This window comes from Haemaphysalis longicornis, unplaced genomic scaffold (assembly GCF_048455015.1).
Source record: "Haemaphysalis longicornis isolate Haplotype H1 unplaced genomic scaffold, Haemaphysalis longicornis Haplotype H1 scaffold_5, whole genome shotgun sequence".
NCBI classification, from domain to species: Eukaryota; Metazoa; Arthropoda; class Arachnida; order Ixodida; family Ixodidae; genus Haemaphysalis; species Haemaphysalis longicornis.
Genome location: NW_027526385.1, coordinates 65395518 through 65412126, shown reverse-complemented (window position 1 = coordinate 65412126; position 16609 = coordinate 65395518). Strand labels below are relative to the sequence as shown.

General features: G+C 46.3%; 1 protein-coding gene across 1 annotated transcript in view; it reads left to right on the top strand.

The window, feature by feature from the left end:
- The window catches only part of LOC144139719 (lithocholate 6-beta-hydroxylase-like), a 72903-nt gene that overhangs the window by 28209 nt on the left and 28085 nt on the right, over positions 1–16609 (top strand). Inside the window, exons 5-10 of the mRNA XM_077672002.1 lie at positions 940–1065; positions 5269–5506; positions 12043–12173; positions 12900–12996; positions 14587–14650; positions 14728–14836. Of these exons, the coding sequence (XP_077528128.1) occupies positions 940–1065; positions 5269–5506; positions 12043–12173; positions 12900–12996; positions 14587–14650; positions 14728–14836 (765 nt within the window). The remainder of the gene's footprint in view (positions 1–939; positions 1066–5268; positions 5507–12042; positions 12174–12899; positions 12997–14586; positions 14651–14727; positions 14837–16609) is intronic.

Sequence of the window (16609 nt, the reverse complement as noted above, 5' to 3'; positions counted from 1 at the left end):
GATATAATCTGGCACCACAAATGTAGAAAAAATTCTGACTACACTTTTGCAAAATTGCTAGACAAATCAGAAGCATATATTTGTTCCGTCGCATATCGTTGGTTCGCCGTAAGAAATACGCAACAAAAGTCGTCCTGAATTGAGTGAGTTTGTAGTGTGGCTAACAGCGGATAATTTCGCAGCTCACCCAAGTCCGATTGTGAGTGTGCCCAGAGAAAGTATCTGCTGACAACAGCAAAAAAAAAACGTCGTTTTTAAATTGCGATTTCAACTGGTCCTTATAAAGAATGCCTAATAAACTTTTCATGCTTAGCAATGCTTGCCACCGTCAAGCAGCAATGCGATTCGTTTTAACGCAATGACGTTAGGGAAGGTAAATATATTCCCCTCCCAAAAGTGGCGTAAAGTTTTAAAAGTTGCTCTAATGATAGCTCCTCACTGCCGCCTGTTGAACGAAACCCTATCTTGAAAAGGCACCCGTAAGCGTGCGACAAGCAACCTCAACAGTCATTTCGTGCATCGCCGTAGCTAATGTTTGGCAGGCAGGTGGGAGTGATTACCCCAAGTTAAACGTAATACCCTAAATGCAGTTGGTAGCTTAAAAAATAAAAAAAAGGCAAACGCAATGTGGTCCATTTCGTTGGCCTTGATTCTGACGATTATCTCTGTGGGTTAAACGCAATTGACATATAGTAAATTTACTTCTTCGGTACAAGTGGAAAGACAATCTGATGTTCGCAGACAGTGCTGTGTCGTTGTAGCATTACTGGCAGAAGACGCTTGCGTCAAAAAGAGGCTTCGAAAGGTCAACAGACATGTCAGGCTTTGCAAACGTATGCTTCACGCAAGAAAACCCGTTTTTGCTATCTTGATTTTCGCAATGGGAGTAAATGATGCACCTTTCATACGCAATTTCCTGCCAACTTTTTTGTTCTACAGAACTTGCTGCACATCCACGAGTTACAACCGGTGTTCGCTGGAAACTTGGTGTTTATCAAAGGACAGGAATGGAAGGCCACGAGAACTGTCATGAACCAGTTTTTTACGCCCGCCAAGCTCAAGACGGTACGTTCTCAAGATTGGATGGTCAACGTGTGGCTATCGACTGCAAACGTTCTTCGGTTGAGTGTTCGAAAAAAATGGCATGGAAGCAACGTTGGATTACTACGACGGCGTGTAAAAAAAGAAAGGGGATCACATCCTTTCAATGATGCCGGATTATTTGGTAAATGCTACAATAGATGATTCTTGCTGAGTCGGGGTAGTCTGGTGCTGGTGGGGTGCAGATTTCCTTACGCGACTGCCGAAGTGGCCGTCGATGACGTTGCAGGTGCCTAACATCGGCACCGCAGTACCAGAACAGATGGGGGTAGTCGCACCTGCACCCAGGCAACGGAACGAATGATAGTCTAAGTAACCCTTATGAACAGGGAATGAGCGTCGTGTATACGAAAAAAAAAAAACTCAGGTGTAAGATATCGTAGTTTCAACTAAGAAAAAGAAATCAGCAGAAATTTAGAGAATTGTGTACTAATGCGTCGCATTCTTATGCCGGTTGTCTAGAGTTTGAGTTTTTTACAGCCAAATATGGCTATGGGTAGCGAGAGAAGTTGGGCTATTTTATTATTCGTATGTTTTTATTTGTTTCTTTTTGCCAATGATTTCAATTTATATTTCTAGCGATGAAGTGCCTTTACTTTGCCACTTATGTTTTTTTAAAGGCCAACTGCACTCAAATTTTCGACAACGTAAAAATAATGTCACCTAATAGTACACATAAAAAGAGTGCGAAATGCAAAATACTACGTTTCAAACATGAACCCGAGCGACGCAAACGGCTCGCGACATTGGCGTTTCCGGAACCGAAACTGACTAGAAAAGGCGGCCATTACCGGTGGCCGGACGTGACGTACGTGACGGAACGGAAGCGGCCCCGCTAGAACCGGCGGCCGCTCGGATCCGCCTTCAAATGCGCGTGGTAGCGTCGCGTTTCGCGCTGTGATTTCCACAGAAGAACTCCCACTAACGTTTGCCCAGGATAATAGAGAGTTTTAGCATATCGCTATCGTGTTTACGTTACCATTTACCGCGTTTGCGGGAGTCGACTGTGCAGTGCAAGAGTTACCGCGAACGGTAACTTACCGGCACAGGCTTCACTGTCGCCAGCGGCTTCCGGTAACACGGTAACGATATGCTAAAACTGCCTAATGGAGTTAGGCGCGATTCCGACATAGCATTACTATCAATCGAAACGAAGTATACCGTACAGCATTTATTTTTCTATCAGAATAATAGCCGTTGTAGCAATCGTGGGAATTGTGAGTAAAAAAGCGGGCCCTGATTTACAAAGCCAGGTGCTCGTACGGTATCGAAAAGCAGCTTTTGTTAGCCGGCGCCTCGGCTGTGAGATCGCTTCTCTTTGAAGGGAATAAACCACACGCGGGCGCAGATCAACCACTACTTTTACTCTACATTACGCGCAAACAACTTCGTGCATATATATATATATATATATATATATATATATATATATATCATCCTAGTATTTTTCGCCTCGCTGCACATCGAGAGTGAAATTATAAAAGGGATGCAACTCTATAATCCAGCTTACACAGCTATTGCGCTAAAACACGAAAAAAAGTTACCTATCTTCCGCAGTCTTCTACTTTCACCAGAGTCATATATGTGCTGTTGAAAACATTTGGCTTTCAAGTAATTCTAATGCTCTACAAAAGTATATACTTCATTAGAGAATTGAAAAAAAAAACAAGTTTATTGTTTATGAGAGGAGCAGTTTCGTTAGCTTTCGCACTTCGCAAAGACGACGGCTGATATTTGTGCGGATATATTTGTTACCACGAGCAAGGTTCACTTAGAGAGTGAGGCAAAAGTCGCACAAATGTTTATACCTGCGTGTACAACAACCCTAGTTAGGTTGCAAAACTTTGGACAGGTCTAAGGGAAGGAGGTGGCGTTGGCCCAGCCCAAATATTGCAAATATCGGACGCGGAAGGTCAAGTGGTCAAGACTTTATAAAAGATCCTTTTTTCTGTGATAGATGCAATAGGTATGCGAAATTTAAGGCAAATGTGCGTGTCGCGCTATTTCTTTTTTAGTAGAAATATTATTTCCAAGTATTATAAGAAGAGTTTTGCTAGCCCCAGAACGTTCGCAAGCGCGCGTATATTTTGTAGGTTTCTAACGAATTTTATTGCACTAAAAAAAGGCGGATATTGCTACCTATGCAGTTCTTTTGAAAGATGTGATGGCGACGGCGGTACAGCGCGGTGGTGTAGCAGAGACAACCCGGGCGAAGCGTCCCTGCGCCCGGCGGAGTGCCGTGCAAGTCGCCGGAGAAGCGCGAGCTCCACGGGACAGGTTCCCCAACCTCCGTCACACGCCGCTCGGAACTTGTTTCGGCGACTCTCCGCCAGGTGCAAACGTCGTCTGCACGGAGCTACTTTTAACGACGGTACCTAGTGTGTTCTGTGCTTACGAAGCTTAGGATTTCGCCCAGGTGATTTTAACAGCTTAGACTGCTTATTTGGATCAAATTTGGACAAAGAAAAATTTGAGTGCAGTTGGCCTTTAAGGTGAAAAGAGTACTGCTGACCTGGTCCGTTTACACTATCTTTATGGGTATTTCAAACGTTCTTTCGCTGACTTTTTTGTTTAATCTTGGTTTTTGGGGAAGATGCATGAGATGAATATTTTTCATTTTGCGGGATCATTTTTGTGACTTTTTTTTGTATTTTCCTCACTCTTTACGCTAATATAACACTTAAAACTGTTCCTTCCGCCAGATCCGCATTTTTGCTGAAATGCAGGGCGTTACGCTGTCCACCATTTCGATATTTTTAATTGATATTTCGAATTTTCTTTGGCGGATATTTTTCATTTATTCTTCGGTTTTGGGGTGACAAGTATAAGAAGCATATTTTTGATTTTGTCGGATGATTTATGGGAAAATTTAGTTTTAGCATTTTGGGGTGTTTTCAAATTCCTCTTCGACCAGTTATCTTCATTTGTGCTGTTATAATGATTCAACGTATTGCGTCCGCCAAATCTGCATGTTTGCGCTACTGCGGGGCTTTACACGGTCCTGGCTGTGGGTGTATTCGGTAAAGAACGCTATGCACCAAAATGGTCTTTTGCTGGCCAGGTGGCGAGACGAATTGGCAAGGGGGGGGGGGCTCACTTGGGTTAAAGATAGTCTATTGAGAGAGGGGCTGCAAGTAGTGCAAGAGCGTTCATTCGATCAAGGGAATAATTACAACAATCCGGGACAAACAGTGGATTCTAGTAGCGCAGAACAGGACTATTTTTTAGGTCTGTGGCAGAGACCTTCCCCCGCAATTGACTTGCAGACGATGCAGACGATGATGATTATGAAAGAGCTAATGAGTTTATGGGACATCTTGAAGGTAGCGCACTTTAACACGGACACAAGGGAAGAAACGAAAAACCACAGCGCTGTCGTTTCTTCCCTTGTGTCCGTGTTAAAGTGCGCTACCTTCAAGATGTCCCATATGCATTACCAACTAGCCCAGTTGTCACTTCTTCTAATGAGTTTACTTGGTTAAGTACTATATTTATTCTTACCTTGCTGGGGGAATTTTCGCTTGTTATTGAGTGATAGATGACTTAATATATGCACTTTTCATTATTCGCCCTTATTTATGTTTGGAGCGCACCATATAAGGGCGGTTTCCAGTACCGCGAACACATTTCACTTTGTGGTTAATTAAACGGATAGTTTTGCATGCGGATACAATGGAACGGTAGCCTCCTCGTAGTTTATGTTGCTAGACGTTAATAGGCCTACTAATCCGCTCCGCGATCGCACATTTTCGATAACACTGCCTTAGCTAAAAGAAGAGGTCCAGCTCTGTCATAACTCTATATAAACCAATTAAACAGTCTGTCAGTTTTAACCGCGCGCTGTCGAACCCAACTCACCGCAGTAGGCGTCCGTACGACCCATGAAGAAATTAACTTGGAGAGTAGAAACTTTGTGCATCGACCAAGATAGCCGGCCCAGCTGACGGATAAAAGTAGAACACGTGGGCGCTTGTTGTTAATAGGGGTGTTTTGACGGGTTTTTTTAGACGTGTACAACTTAGATGCGACTTTATTTTTGAGTAAATGGTAAAAAGTGCGCCGTTAGTGTGTCTTTCTCTAAGCGCAATAAAATCCACAAAAAAAAGCTTTGATATAACAGAAAAACCTCTCAGCTTATATATTGTGTGCTCTGTTGCCCGGTTGCAGGTCATGCCGTCTTTGATAAACGCCCAGCAGCAGTTTCTAGAGGTCCTGGGTTCCATGGCTGACGCGGGAACCGAGTGTGAAATTGGCAGTCGCTGCGAGCGGCTAACCTTCGACGTCATCTCCAAGGCGGCGTTTGGCATCGACACCCACGTGCAAAAAAACACGGACAACCCGCTCTTCAAGACAGCCATTGAATGTTTTCCGAACATCATGAAGGGCTTTTTCTACAAACTCGGACGTAAGTTGGACGCTTTCTTTCACTTTAAAGGGAAAATGTTGGTGTCAGCGTGATCATTTCGGAACACTTAAACGGTAACCCTTGGAGTTCGAAGATATGGTTCTTTAAGATTAGCCTTCATATATTGCGCCTCCTCGTCCAATAAAGGTCCAGATTTCAATGCCCCTTGCGAAGTCACCTAATCAGTCCATGTAAGTACAGCGCAAACGCATATGCTCAAGAAAAGTTACAACTATGGTTTTGGGGCATGGTTCCTCTGAGGTTTTGGCGTTATCCGGTTATGTAACGGTACCTGAATTGAGCTCCAGCGCGCCCCCTTACGAATACGACCACTGCAAGGCGGATGAGGAATCACATTTGGAAGAAACCAATGCGGAAACGCGCTGGGTGTCGCCGATACATCTATCTCATTGCCAACTTTACGTGGATTACAGATCAACAACGACATCATAGATGAGAATTTAAATTTTTCCGCCATTATTCACAACTTCCGAGTCCCTGACATCACCGTAAATGATGTGAGTGCTACGCAGAGTAATAATGCGCCACTTTTACACAAGTGAAGGATCTGTAGTTTGACAAAAAACACACGATAGAAGCGCAGAAAAGCCCGCCCGCAGACGCTCCACGGGAGAAAGCACAGTGACTGGAATCTGGATAGACACTGCGGGAATTATGGAGAACCACGAACCGCGGTGCCGCGCCGGTGCACGCTGGGAACGACGCGTTGCGGTAAAACTGTTCCAGCTCACCGCCAGTTCGACAGAACCCCAGGAGATGGCACCACCAGTCCGCGCACTGCATAGACGCACTTGCTGCGCGAACGTGCGCGCGAAGAAGACACAAAGAGAGAGTCAGATCGGAGAGCCGGTCTGGGAGTGATGGGAAGAGCAGCGTAGTCGTTACAGACCATGTATGTCAGGTGGGACCTGTTGTTGCCTCGCCCCGTTTATGCCTGCCTCCCATTCGCGATCACGACCGGATGGCGAGATTCGTGAACGCCGTCGGGCTTTGTGCTCGCATGCTTCGGGAGTTCGCAAACAAACGGCTGTGCTTCAGCACTTCTGTCTACTGTGTTCCCGTATCGGCGAACCTCGCTGGGCTGCGGTAGGTGCGGGGGCCCACGTGGTCGACACGCCGGGAGCTGCTAGGTCGCTTCCCAAGTACCCTAGATATTCCAGTAGACATTAGGCCCGAACTTTGGTCTCGTATTCAAATGAATTCGAGGTGGCTAGCTCCGTGAGAAAAATGCTGAGACTTTGGTGCAGATGGTGTCCGCGGAAATGTATGGTGAGGACGGTGGTTACGTGTCTTTACTGCGCCTCCTACATTGACGGCAGATGTGTATAGGCCTCCTGCGCTTGAGTTTTGGCGACATGCAGCGCCCCTAGTGGCCGACGCCTCTGGATATAGTACAAAAGCAGACGACCCTTGCCGCCCTCCATGCGTTTTCAATTAATAGGCAGAGTGAAACTTGGTTGTACTTAGTTTAATCGCTTTGTGGTGCGTTTAAATGACTGCATACTGTATGAAATAGCCCTTAAAGTAGTTGTAGAGGCTGAACAAAATAATATATCCGCTCAAACAAGCCGATTTATCGGCTTTCTTTTCAGCGAGCTGTCGCGATCGTCGCTGCGTGGGACAGTATCGCCAGGTCAGGTGGTCTAACTTCCTGACGACGATTACGGTTCTTTCTTCTGGCGTGCGGTCGACAAAGGAAAGTTCACGAGTAGCATAAACACGGAACGCTGTTCACTCTATAGCCTGAGGTAACTGTAAAAGGTTGCTTCAGCGGGGCGATGCAGGCGAACCCAAGAATTTCGCAGCCGACTCAGCTGACACTGTTGGCCTGGCACCACCATGAAAACGAGTGGAAATTTTGTTTTGGATTTTCGCAAACTAAATGATCCTTGCGTAACGTTTTACGCCGCACGATTTACGAAGGGCAGGGTACATGTATACTAGCGAGAAGGTGAGGCATTGCGCCAAATAAACAAATTAGGCGCTATTAAAGGACGCAAGACAAATGTCTACAGAAATGTGTACTTCTATATTTGCATAACATAACATAACACAGCCGCATACACGGTGCGCGGAACCGAATATTTACATGCGATCATCACTGATTCTGTTGGTTATCTTCGTCACTAACAATCTGAAAGCCGACACGCCAGTTTTGCCCTCAAATGTGGTTAGACAGCGAGAGAAGAACAGAAAATTGGTCGGTTCCAGTTGAATTGTCTTTCATCGTCACACTTCGCCAGATTATTGCCATATTATTGGCGATTCGTTGAATTTTTTCGCTTTGCATTCAAAGCCCCCTTCGCCCTCCCACCCGACTTGCCGTCCAGCCCTCCGCCGTGTCGGCTGATGCAACTCGGCCCTACACTTCAAAACGTTGCTGACCCTCATTCTAGCCTATTACGTGCGAACTGTGAATATAAGATGCAAGAGCGTAATTAAGTAAAGTGAGCGCAACCAAGGAAAGCGAGCGGCCTCTCGGTTCGCCCGACCACTGTGTGTTACGGCCACTAATTTCGGAATCGCAAAACAGATTGCACGCTTCTTACGCTCACTCAATTTCGTGACTGAGACACGCAACAAAACGGCAAGCTAACGCTGCCATGTATTCGTAACGGCGACGCAAACGAGCACAATTTAATGAAAGCGCACGCACAGTGCGCAGGTATGCAAAAGAGCGGCGCTCCGCAGCAGGCGAGGCAGCGGTCCGCCTAACTCGCTGGATTTTAAAGCGCCTTCATTGCCGATTGCGTCACTCTTTTTTGATCGGCAGTTGTTGAAAAGTCCTTGTCACCTAGAGTAGTATGTAGATCAAACTAGAAGTTTCACTTCAAATTTCACTTCATACGACCATCGATCGGTGAACATGCGAGTGGCAGAGCGCTGTCAGCGTCCCGGCACTTTCGTCGGCGCTGTAAATGTATTTAGCGCTGCAAAGCCTTTTCCCCTAATGCCAAGTTGATCGCTGGAAGAGATCGGACCCGTCGGGGATGGGCTGGTGACCATGTCGCAAAACAATCGGGAGCTTCGAGCTCATTTTGCTTCTGTCAACACGGGATCCTATGGGACCCGCGCAGCTTTGTACTAACCGGAAGTACTGCCCGGAAGCCGCTTGCGCAGCGACCCCTGGGCAGCGCAGGAGGCCTGTGTGGTGTATGTGTTGCTTCCGACGCAGCCCGCTACTCCTGTTCCGGAAGACTTCAGACGTAGCGCCAGTTGGTTGCAGGCAGACAATTTATGGTGCCCTATACAGCGGGGACAGCACATGTGGAAACCTTCCTACGCGTACCGGGTACTACGTCCGCGGGATATACACGCTTTGTATTCTCCGAGCAGCCGCAGTCGTGGCCCGCTTCCGAGACGGAAGGTACGTACGCCTTGTTGGCGGCGTACGCGTCGGGTCGCCTTCCTCGTAGCGCCGTCCTCGCGCCGGCGACGCCGGTTGAACTTAACCTCATGCGTCGGACGCTGCGGCGGACACTACCGAACGAAGGGCGGTTTCTGGGAGTTGTGAAATCCGCACGATAAGCTCGCCGCCGCTGCGCTTAGAGTTCGAGGCGGACTGGAAACTAGTTTCCTTGGAGCGGACGTGGCTTGCCGATCCAACGCCTGACAAACAGCGAGGGGGACGCTGAAGGTCAGTTAGTGGGGGAGCAATGAGATCGTTGTCCCAGCGCTTTCGGAGTGCGTGCGTCTCATGCCGTGAAGACTCCGCTCAAGATTGCGTTTAGGCAGTAAGAGCTGCGTGTTCTCAGCTGGAGGCTCAGTGGTCGCGAGAGATCGCCAGTGTTTGAAAGAGACGAACTCGTGGGCGACCCGTTCCATCGGGCGAGGGGGTAACGTACTCTCGCACGCAGCGGTCGCGGGGCGCGGGCCGCCTTTCCGCCTCTCTGGAGTGTGCGCGCCGATCACGGCGGGCCTGGTGCGGCTGCTTCTTTGCCTTGACTACGCTCTGTAGGCATCGCGAATGCGGGTTAACCAATAATTTACGCATTACTTTATTGAAATGTTAATAAATGAGCCTTACTGGGAGCTTTTGAATTGCTTGTGTGCTTTAACACGCAAGACTTTAGGCAATTTTGTTCTGCTGAGATCTTTCTGTACACCTACTTTGGAGTAGTTGCAGAAAATTCTTCTACCTTCTTTCCACACTAAAATGAGTCACTGAAACTTGCCTCTGCCGCAGATGGTATTAGTAACATCTCCACCGTTGCTGCGGTCACGTTGCGGTAAACCCAGCTACAAGTTTTGCGTGAGCTGGCCTTGGCGATTTTCACAGTGGCACCTCCCTAGGTTGTCCCTTTTCCCAGAAAATCTGAGGGGAAGGGGGAGGGGGACCACTGAAGGGGATTCTACCATCCTTCTTCCCCCATCCGCGATTCGGGCAAAATAAAGTTGTTCACTCACTTACTCCAGCCAAGAGTTCAGTCTGTTACCTAAATGTGATGTATCTGTCGGCTACATCAAACTAAGCAACGCAAAAGCGAACGCTTGTCTGGCTGCCCAGCGGCGGACGCTTAATATGTCCTTATATGACGCGCTCCAGGAGCTGTGTCGTTTATTTTATTTATGTTGTACATTGGTTGCTCGGCTAAATTGTGCTGCAGAGTAGCTCCAAATTCTAGCTCAAAGAGGAAGTTTTGTTTATAGTTGGAAGCAGTGCACGGTGGCTGAGGGTGAGGTGTGTATATGTCGATAAGGTTTAATACAAACTACGTAATGTGCCAAATACTTACGAAGTTCCCCAAAACTACCTGTATTAACCCCTGCAGGGATATGTAGCCTGAAGTATGTTACAATGGCACGCGCTTCTGCTTGTTGCCCATGGGCGCCGAGCGTATCACGGTTAGATCGTTTTATGAAACAGCAGTTTTTGCAGTAAAACGATCAAAATACCCGCTATACGCGATCCCGGACACACACACGTAAAGAAAAAAAATTGTGACGAAGTATTGCAGACATATATTCGACACGGCATCGTTTACCCACCGCAGACCACCCTACCTCGAGGCGAATTTCAGCTCCCCCGCGACCCAAAAAGCCGCCAATTTAAGCCAGATCGTTTAAACTGGTGCTATGCAACAACTTTCCTATTTAAATTATCTTAGTGAAATGAAGGTACAACGCGCTACAACGCAAAATTCACCGAGCTCCCGTAGGCGCCCATGCGCCGCGGAGCAAACGCCCAAGCCAGCGAATCGGCCAGCTACGAGAGGGCCCTGCGCACGCAAGATGGCGGCGCCCTCGTTGGAATGGTCTATACTGGGGATGTGCGCCCGTAAGCCGCTGCTATTGTGGTTGGCACCGGCTCTACGGCAGCTTGCATTGCTGGGAGTGAGGTTTAGGCGCCTCACCTGCTTGATGCTGACGGGGTTTTTCCGAGCAACGCACGTGGCAGAAATAACTTTGATGTGCATTTTGAAGCCGACATCGCGTAATAGTCAGGTGAACGGCCTCCAGGCGTGGGCAGCATCGTGAGCACAGTTGCCGGACTTGCGGTTCTGCGGGCAAGCGAACGTGTAAGGGGGAGAACCCTCGGGCATGCAGCTTTGTTACCCTATTTGGTGAGGTCACCGATAATGTTTCCTGCCAGTCACAGGAGATGGCGGAGAGCCGCTGCTCCCCACTTCAAGTATAGGAATTGGTGGCAACAGTTGGTGAGAGCGAGACTTTCGCAAGTGGCTATACCGCCAGGAACCACGCGGTAACCACTGCCACGGACAGCTAGGGTGCCCTGCTGAACTACCTTTTGGGCCGAGCATGTCCCTTGGAGCTACCGCCGGTTGCTGCTCCGGCCTGCCGGGTCACGGAACTTCCGGCAGCCAACAGCTCGGGAGCACATGCTGTCGAAGCGGCCACGGAACCCATGAGGCGGCGGTATCTGGCGCCTAGGCGAGCGGCGCGAGATTTCGGGCAGCCGCAGCTTGCGCGGCCGTTCCTGATAACCAGCTCGAGCTAGGAGTAGGAGTCGCATCACGGCTTGACCCCGACGTTCGTCGGCTGCGCCTAGAGACTACCCCCGAACCTGCTAACCTGCTGTGCTGCTCAACTGCGAGCGACGCGGGACCAGTGCATGTACTTTCGGGTTTGTGTGGCGAGCATGGTGATTGTGGCATCGTGTGGCAAACCTTGGTGTAAACTGGCATAGGAGCGTCGTTTGGCGGCCTTTCTGCTGACTTGAGGCGTTCGACGAGTGTTGTGTAATGCAGCGTAACTTGAGCTTAAAGGGGCGTCCACTCTTAAATGGAGAGGAGTGCGGGAATTGTGGAGAACCGCCATGCGCGGTCCCGATCCGGTGCGCGCTGGGAGAGGCCCGATGCGCTGAAACCAGTCTGGCGCACCTCTAGTTCAGCAGAGCCCCGGGAAATGGCACCAGATGGAAGGGAGGGACTCTGCCTAACTTAAATACAGAGCACCGCTTCTGTCACTAAAAATACATAGTAGGCCTCTGGATGGCAACCTATATGATTCGTGATGAAAACGTGCAGGAAAAGTCAATGTTTTTCTTTTTTCAGAGAACCTGTATAACTGGTCTTGGTTGATAAAGGCATCGATAAAAATTATCGACATGTTCTTCGAGAATCCCCTGGCCATAATGTCGATCAAGGCAAAAAATGTCATCGAATTTCGTCGTCTAAACCCGCAAGTAATGCCCCAAGATTGGTCATTTACACTTTAGAAATATAACATACCGATCATCAGCCAGTGTTAAGGTTGCAATAAAAATTATTTGAAGCAAGGATTGCAAGAAGAAATTTTCCTACGTTCCTTGGTCATCACCAGAATATGTAATTGGGGATTTTTAGCATACAACGCGGGAAGGATAGGTTGAGCTTAGACACACGATTAATGGCAGCGCGAAAAGCGAGACACCAAAAAATAAACTTTTAAATAGGCAACACTCAAGTTGAATGAGTAGTATGCACAAGCCATTACAAATATCACAAGCATATGGTGAAAATCCATAATTGATCACCGAAATTAAGGAAGCAAATTGTAATCAATTTTTTATTCTCCCGGTGGAGTATGTGTTGCAAAACCGAGCTAAAAGAATATGGCGGCATTTTTTAGAGACTACTATTTCGTATGGTTGTTTTTAAGGATGCGGTGCGTTATTGAATATTCCGCAAATACAAATCGATTGGCGCAACAGTTCAAGCCGATAAAAAATAGAATATCGTAGAGTGAATGTGAAGTTATTTTGACCAGTGACGCCGGATGTTAAGGACATGATTTAAACAATCTGTTCCTGTGCTCATCAGAAACAGTGTATTTTTCTTAAGCCTGCCTATAAATAACTTACCAGCATATTTATATTCACTTTGTTATATTTCGTTTTTGTTCTGTTTAGAACTGTTCATTGCCATTTTAGGTGGTCTTGCCTGATATGGCTCAACTTCTTCTGGATAATGCCCTCAAGGACAGAGGCCCTGGAAATGAAACGGGAGAAAATGAATCGGGAAGCCGAGGTAGGCTGCCATTTTCTGAAGCGGTAAGGAATACCAAAACAGTTCGCCAATAAGAAGAAAACGGCGAAGCTCTACATGCCCTCTCAAGCTGACCCTTTTCCATTTCATGACTTTATTTAAAAATTGATATTTTAATCTACAGGTTACGAGAAAAAGAAAAGCTTAAGGCTGCCAAACACAGCTCTTCGTCGACACATGAGGTTTATACATTAGGAACTATTGCAAAACGCAGTGGTGCTCGCCCCGTCACACCCGAACTGGGATCTGTTAAAGGAGGTTTTTTTTTCTGTAAAGCACCGCAATAAGCCAGATTGATTAGGTAGCTGAGGATGTATGTCAATAAAAGGTTACATTTCAAATCAACAAGCAGAACACCGCGACATCCCTCACTGACTTGAAGTAGATAAAAATGTTCTTTTTCAAAATGTCGCAGTTGCAACCACACCATGTAGTGGTTTCGTTTCAAAGGGGACACGATGATATTTTTAGGATGCACTGAACACAACGCTTCACGCACAAGCAAGGCTAGCCAGAGGAACAATTGATTTACATGGTTTCCGAAGAGACGTTAATTTGTGCCGACAGTACCTTAACTATAAAAGCATGTGGAAGCTCACTAAATACCACTATTTGAAAACTGCCAGAACTATCCTTTATTATACACAGCCTACCAAAAATGAGAATTCCCTCGCAGTGTCTGTCATTTGCTTGTTTTTTGGGGTGGTTAGTAAAGGCAAACAAGTTGCTCAGATGAGGATTTAATCATGCTGGTGTTTTTTTATTCGACGTCATCAATGAATTCCGGTGAAGGTTTGGTTACATATGCGACGCTTTAGGTTGAAATAATTTCAGCAGTCAGCTTTCAACGAAGCTGCATCGAGTTCTCAGGAACTTTAGATTTGAGATGAAAGGTGTTTACTCAGGGATTTTTATCAAGCCATCTAACAGAATAAAAGGAGTTTGTCATATGTGATATCCTCAGAAATAGGCTATCACGTGTTCAGTTAAGAGAAGATCATCGTTTGAGTTGACCAAAGGATGTTTTAGCTGTAACTGGTCGCGCTGTGCTCGTACAAAACAACCGAATGTATTCCCATGCTTTCACAAGACAGCGTTAGAGGACAACACTGCCGTGGAGGGTCCTGAATGAGGAAAAAAGTTGCAGATGCGAAAGGGCATCAGTGTAATAGCTTTGAGGCTCTCGTAGTAGCAGCATCGAAGACACGTTGATACGAAAACCAAATCCGGCCTGTCAAAAAAACTCAGAAAGAATGCCCGAGGTGGATATACTAAAGTATCGTTGACATTTTTCAATTTACCACACCAAACATTCGCGTGCAGGGCATTAAAATTCACCTCAAGCTTAACAGGCATGAACTATTTGTAGAAGGCGACTTTTGGGCAAGACATTTTTTCGGCCGTTCAACAATTTGAAGAGATTTTAAAAGTTGATTTGGGCATTCACATATTTCTTTTTAAATTATTTTTTTACTGTATATGACTGTGTATTGTATTGTGTGTATTTGCTCATTCTACAGCGATTGGAATTTTATAGAGGTTTTGTGCCACTACTTCATTTCTCTCGTGTAGGACCATTACCAACCAAGACTTTGAACGAGCTGGCTACAAACGTGATGGATGTCTTTATAGGAGGGTAAGTAGCTGTCGTATTTAAAAAATCACAATAAAGAAAGCCTAACGAAAGAGTTCAAAGTAACTTTGATTGTGCAGGTACGATACCACACGTCTGGCGTTGACTTACTGGTTCTTCGTGATGGGGAAACACCCTGAAATTCAAGAAAGGGTGAGGAAGGAAGCCTTGGAAGCGTTTGAGAAGGAAGTAAGCATTTTCTTCGGGCATCTTCCCAAAACCCACTACAAGTGTGTCTTATTTTGGGCAGACGGGGCATTGGCAAACACAATGAGCGACTGCTATGAGTTCACCACAGAGCAAAATAAACGAGCAAATATAGATACCTGACTCTGGTTATAGGAATCAGTACCTAGAAAGCAGTTTCAACGTTTTGTTAAGTACAATTCCTTCAAACAATAACACTACCTTCCTTTACGTCGGCGTCTTTACAGCCGAGCAGGAACTCGTATTGTTCTGTAAAATATGGAACGTGCAGGAAGATGCAAATGGGTCCGGAACTTATAGCGCGCAGCTCGTAGTGGTGACTACAGGAAAATATGTTTAGCACTTAGGTTGTGCCATTCAGCATATATATATATATATATATATATATATATATATATATATATATATATATATATATATATATATATATATAGAGAGAGAGAGAGAGAGAGAGAGAGAGAGAGAGTGTGTTTTTCCTCTCCACTCTCGGGGTGAAGGGGACCTTCTTTTTTAGCCCAGGGGCGTGACTCGAGCGTCTACAAGAAAGTGGCGGGGAAAAACAGCCCCGCCGGTAGCGTAGTGGTTATCGCACCAGACCCGTATTCTGGAGGTCGCGGGTTCGGATCTTAGACGCTCGAGTCACAACCCGGAGGTAAAAAAGAAGGCCCCCTTCACCACATATGTCCACTGACTCGAAACGGAAAAAAATATCGGTTCGGTTATTGTTCTGGTGCGGGTAAAAAAATTCTGTTCTGAATCAGTTCCCGTTCGACTACATTACACACCGAACAGGTTCGCGAACCCCTTCGGAGAGATTAGGTATAACTAGATGCATAAAAAACCAATTGCTTTGTAGTTCAAAGGTGTCTTAACCAAGAAATACAAGTTTGGTTTATTCAAATGATGCCGTTGTCCCAATAGCAATGATGTCGATTTAATGGCAGCTTTAATCTAGTGCGCTAGATAATCTTATAAATAAATGAACTTGTTGCCGTTGAGCTGGCACATCTTTTCCCACCCATTATAAAGTCACTGGGACACAATTTAGCGTTGGCAGCCGCCGACAAATGCCAACGCCAAAAATCAGGTCGGCGAGATTAATGCTGCCTCCACTTTTGTTTCACCGTAACTATTCATTGCTAACATGCAGTTACCACATTGGTAAAACGGTTTTTCAAAACATTAAGTCAGCGTGATGTTGGGTACGTAGAGTGGAACCTAAAGGTTTTGCAATACTTACATTGTTTTTTTAGAGAAATAATGTTCCGCCGCGACGGAATAGCGTAGACCGCGTAGCCAATGATTATTTGTTTCAAATGAAAAGAGGTCACCCTTGATTTTGCTTTCATCTTTGCCTTGAGGTCCCGTGCAGAGAGTGCAGAGGGGTACAGCCGGGAAACAGCGCGGACTACAAACTTAGGTGACTTCGGTACGTTGCGGAGCTGGCTTTTACGCACTGCAAAAAGAGCTATATTCTGGTTTTTACACCATTAACACGCTACACAAATGCAGTTGCGAAAAGGGGCTTTGTTTATTTCTTGCAAAGAACATCTTTTTCTTCGAGGGATGGGTAAATTTAGCAGTGACTTAGCTCGGCCTTGCCAGGATATACGAAGCGGGAGCTGAGTTTCGGCTGGTTATTCTTAGGTTTCCTGGTTGTCTAGGATTATCTGATTATCACGCTTACGGCTGCTAAAACGATTTACATGCCAATCCAATCCAATACAATTCAAGTTAATCCAATCCCATCAAATT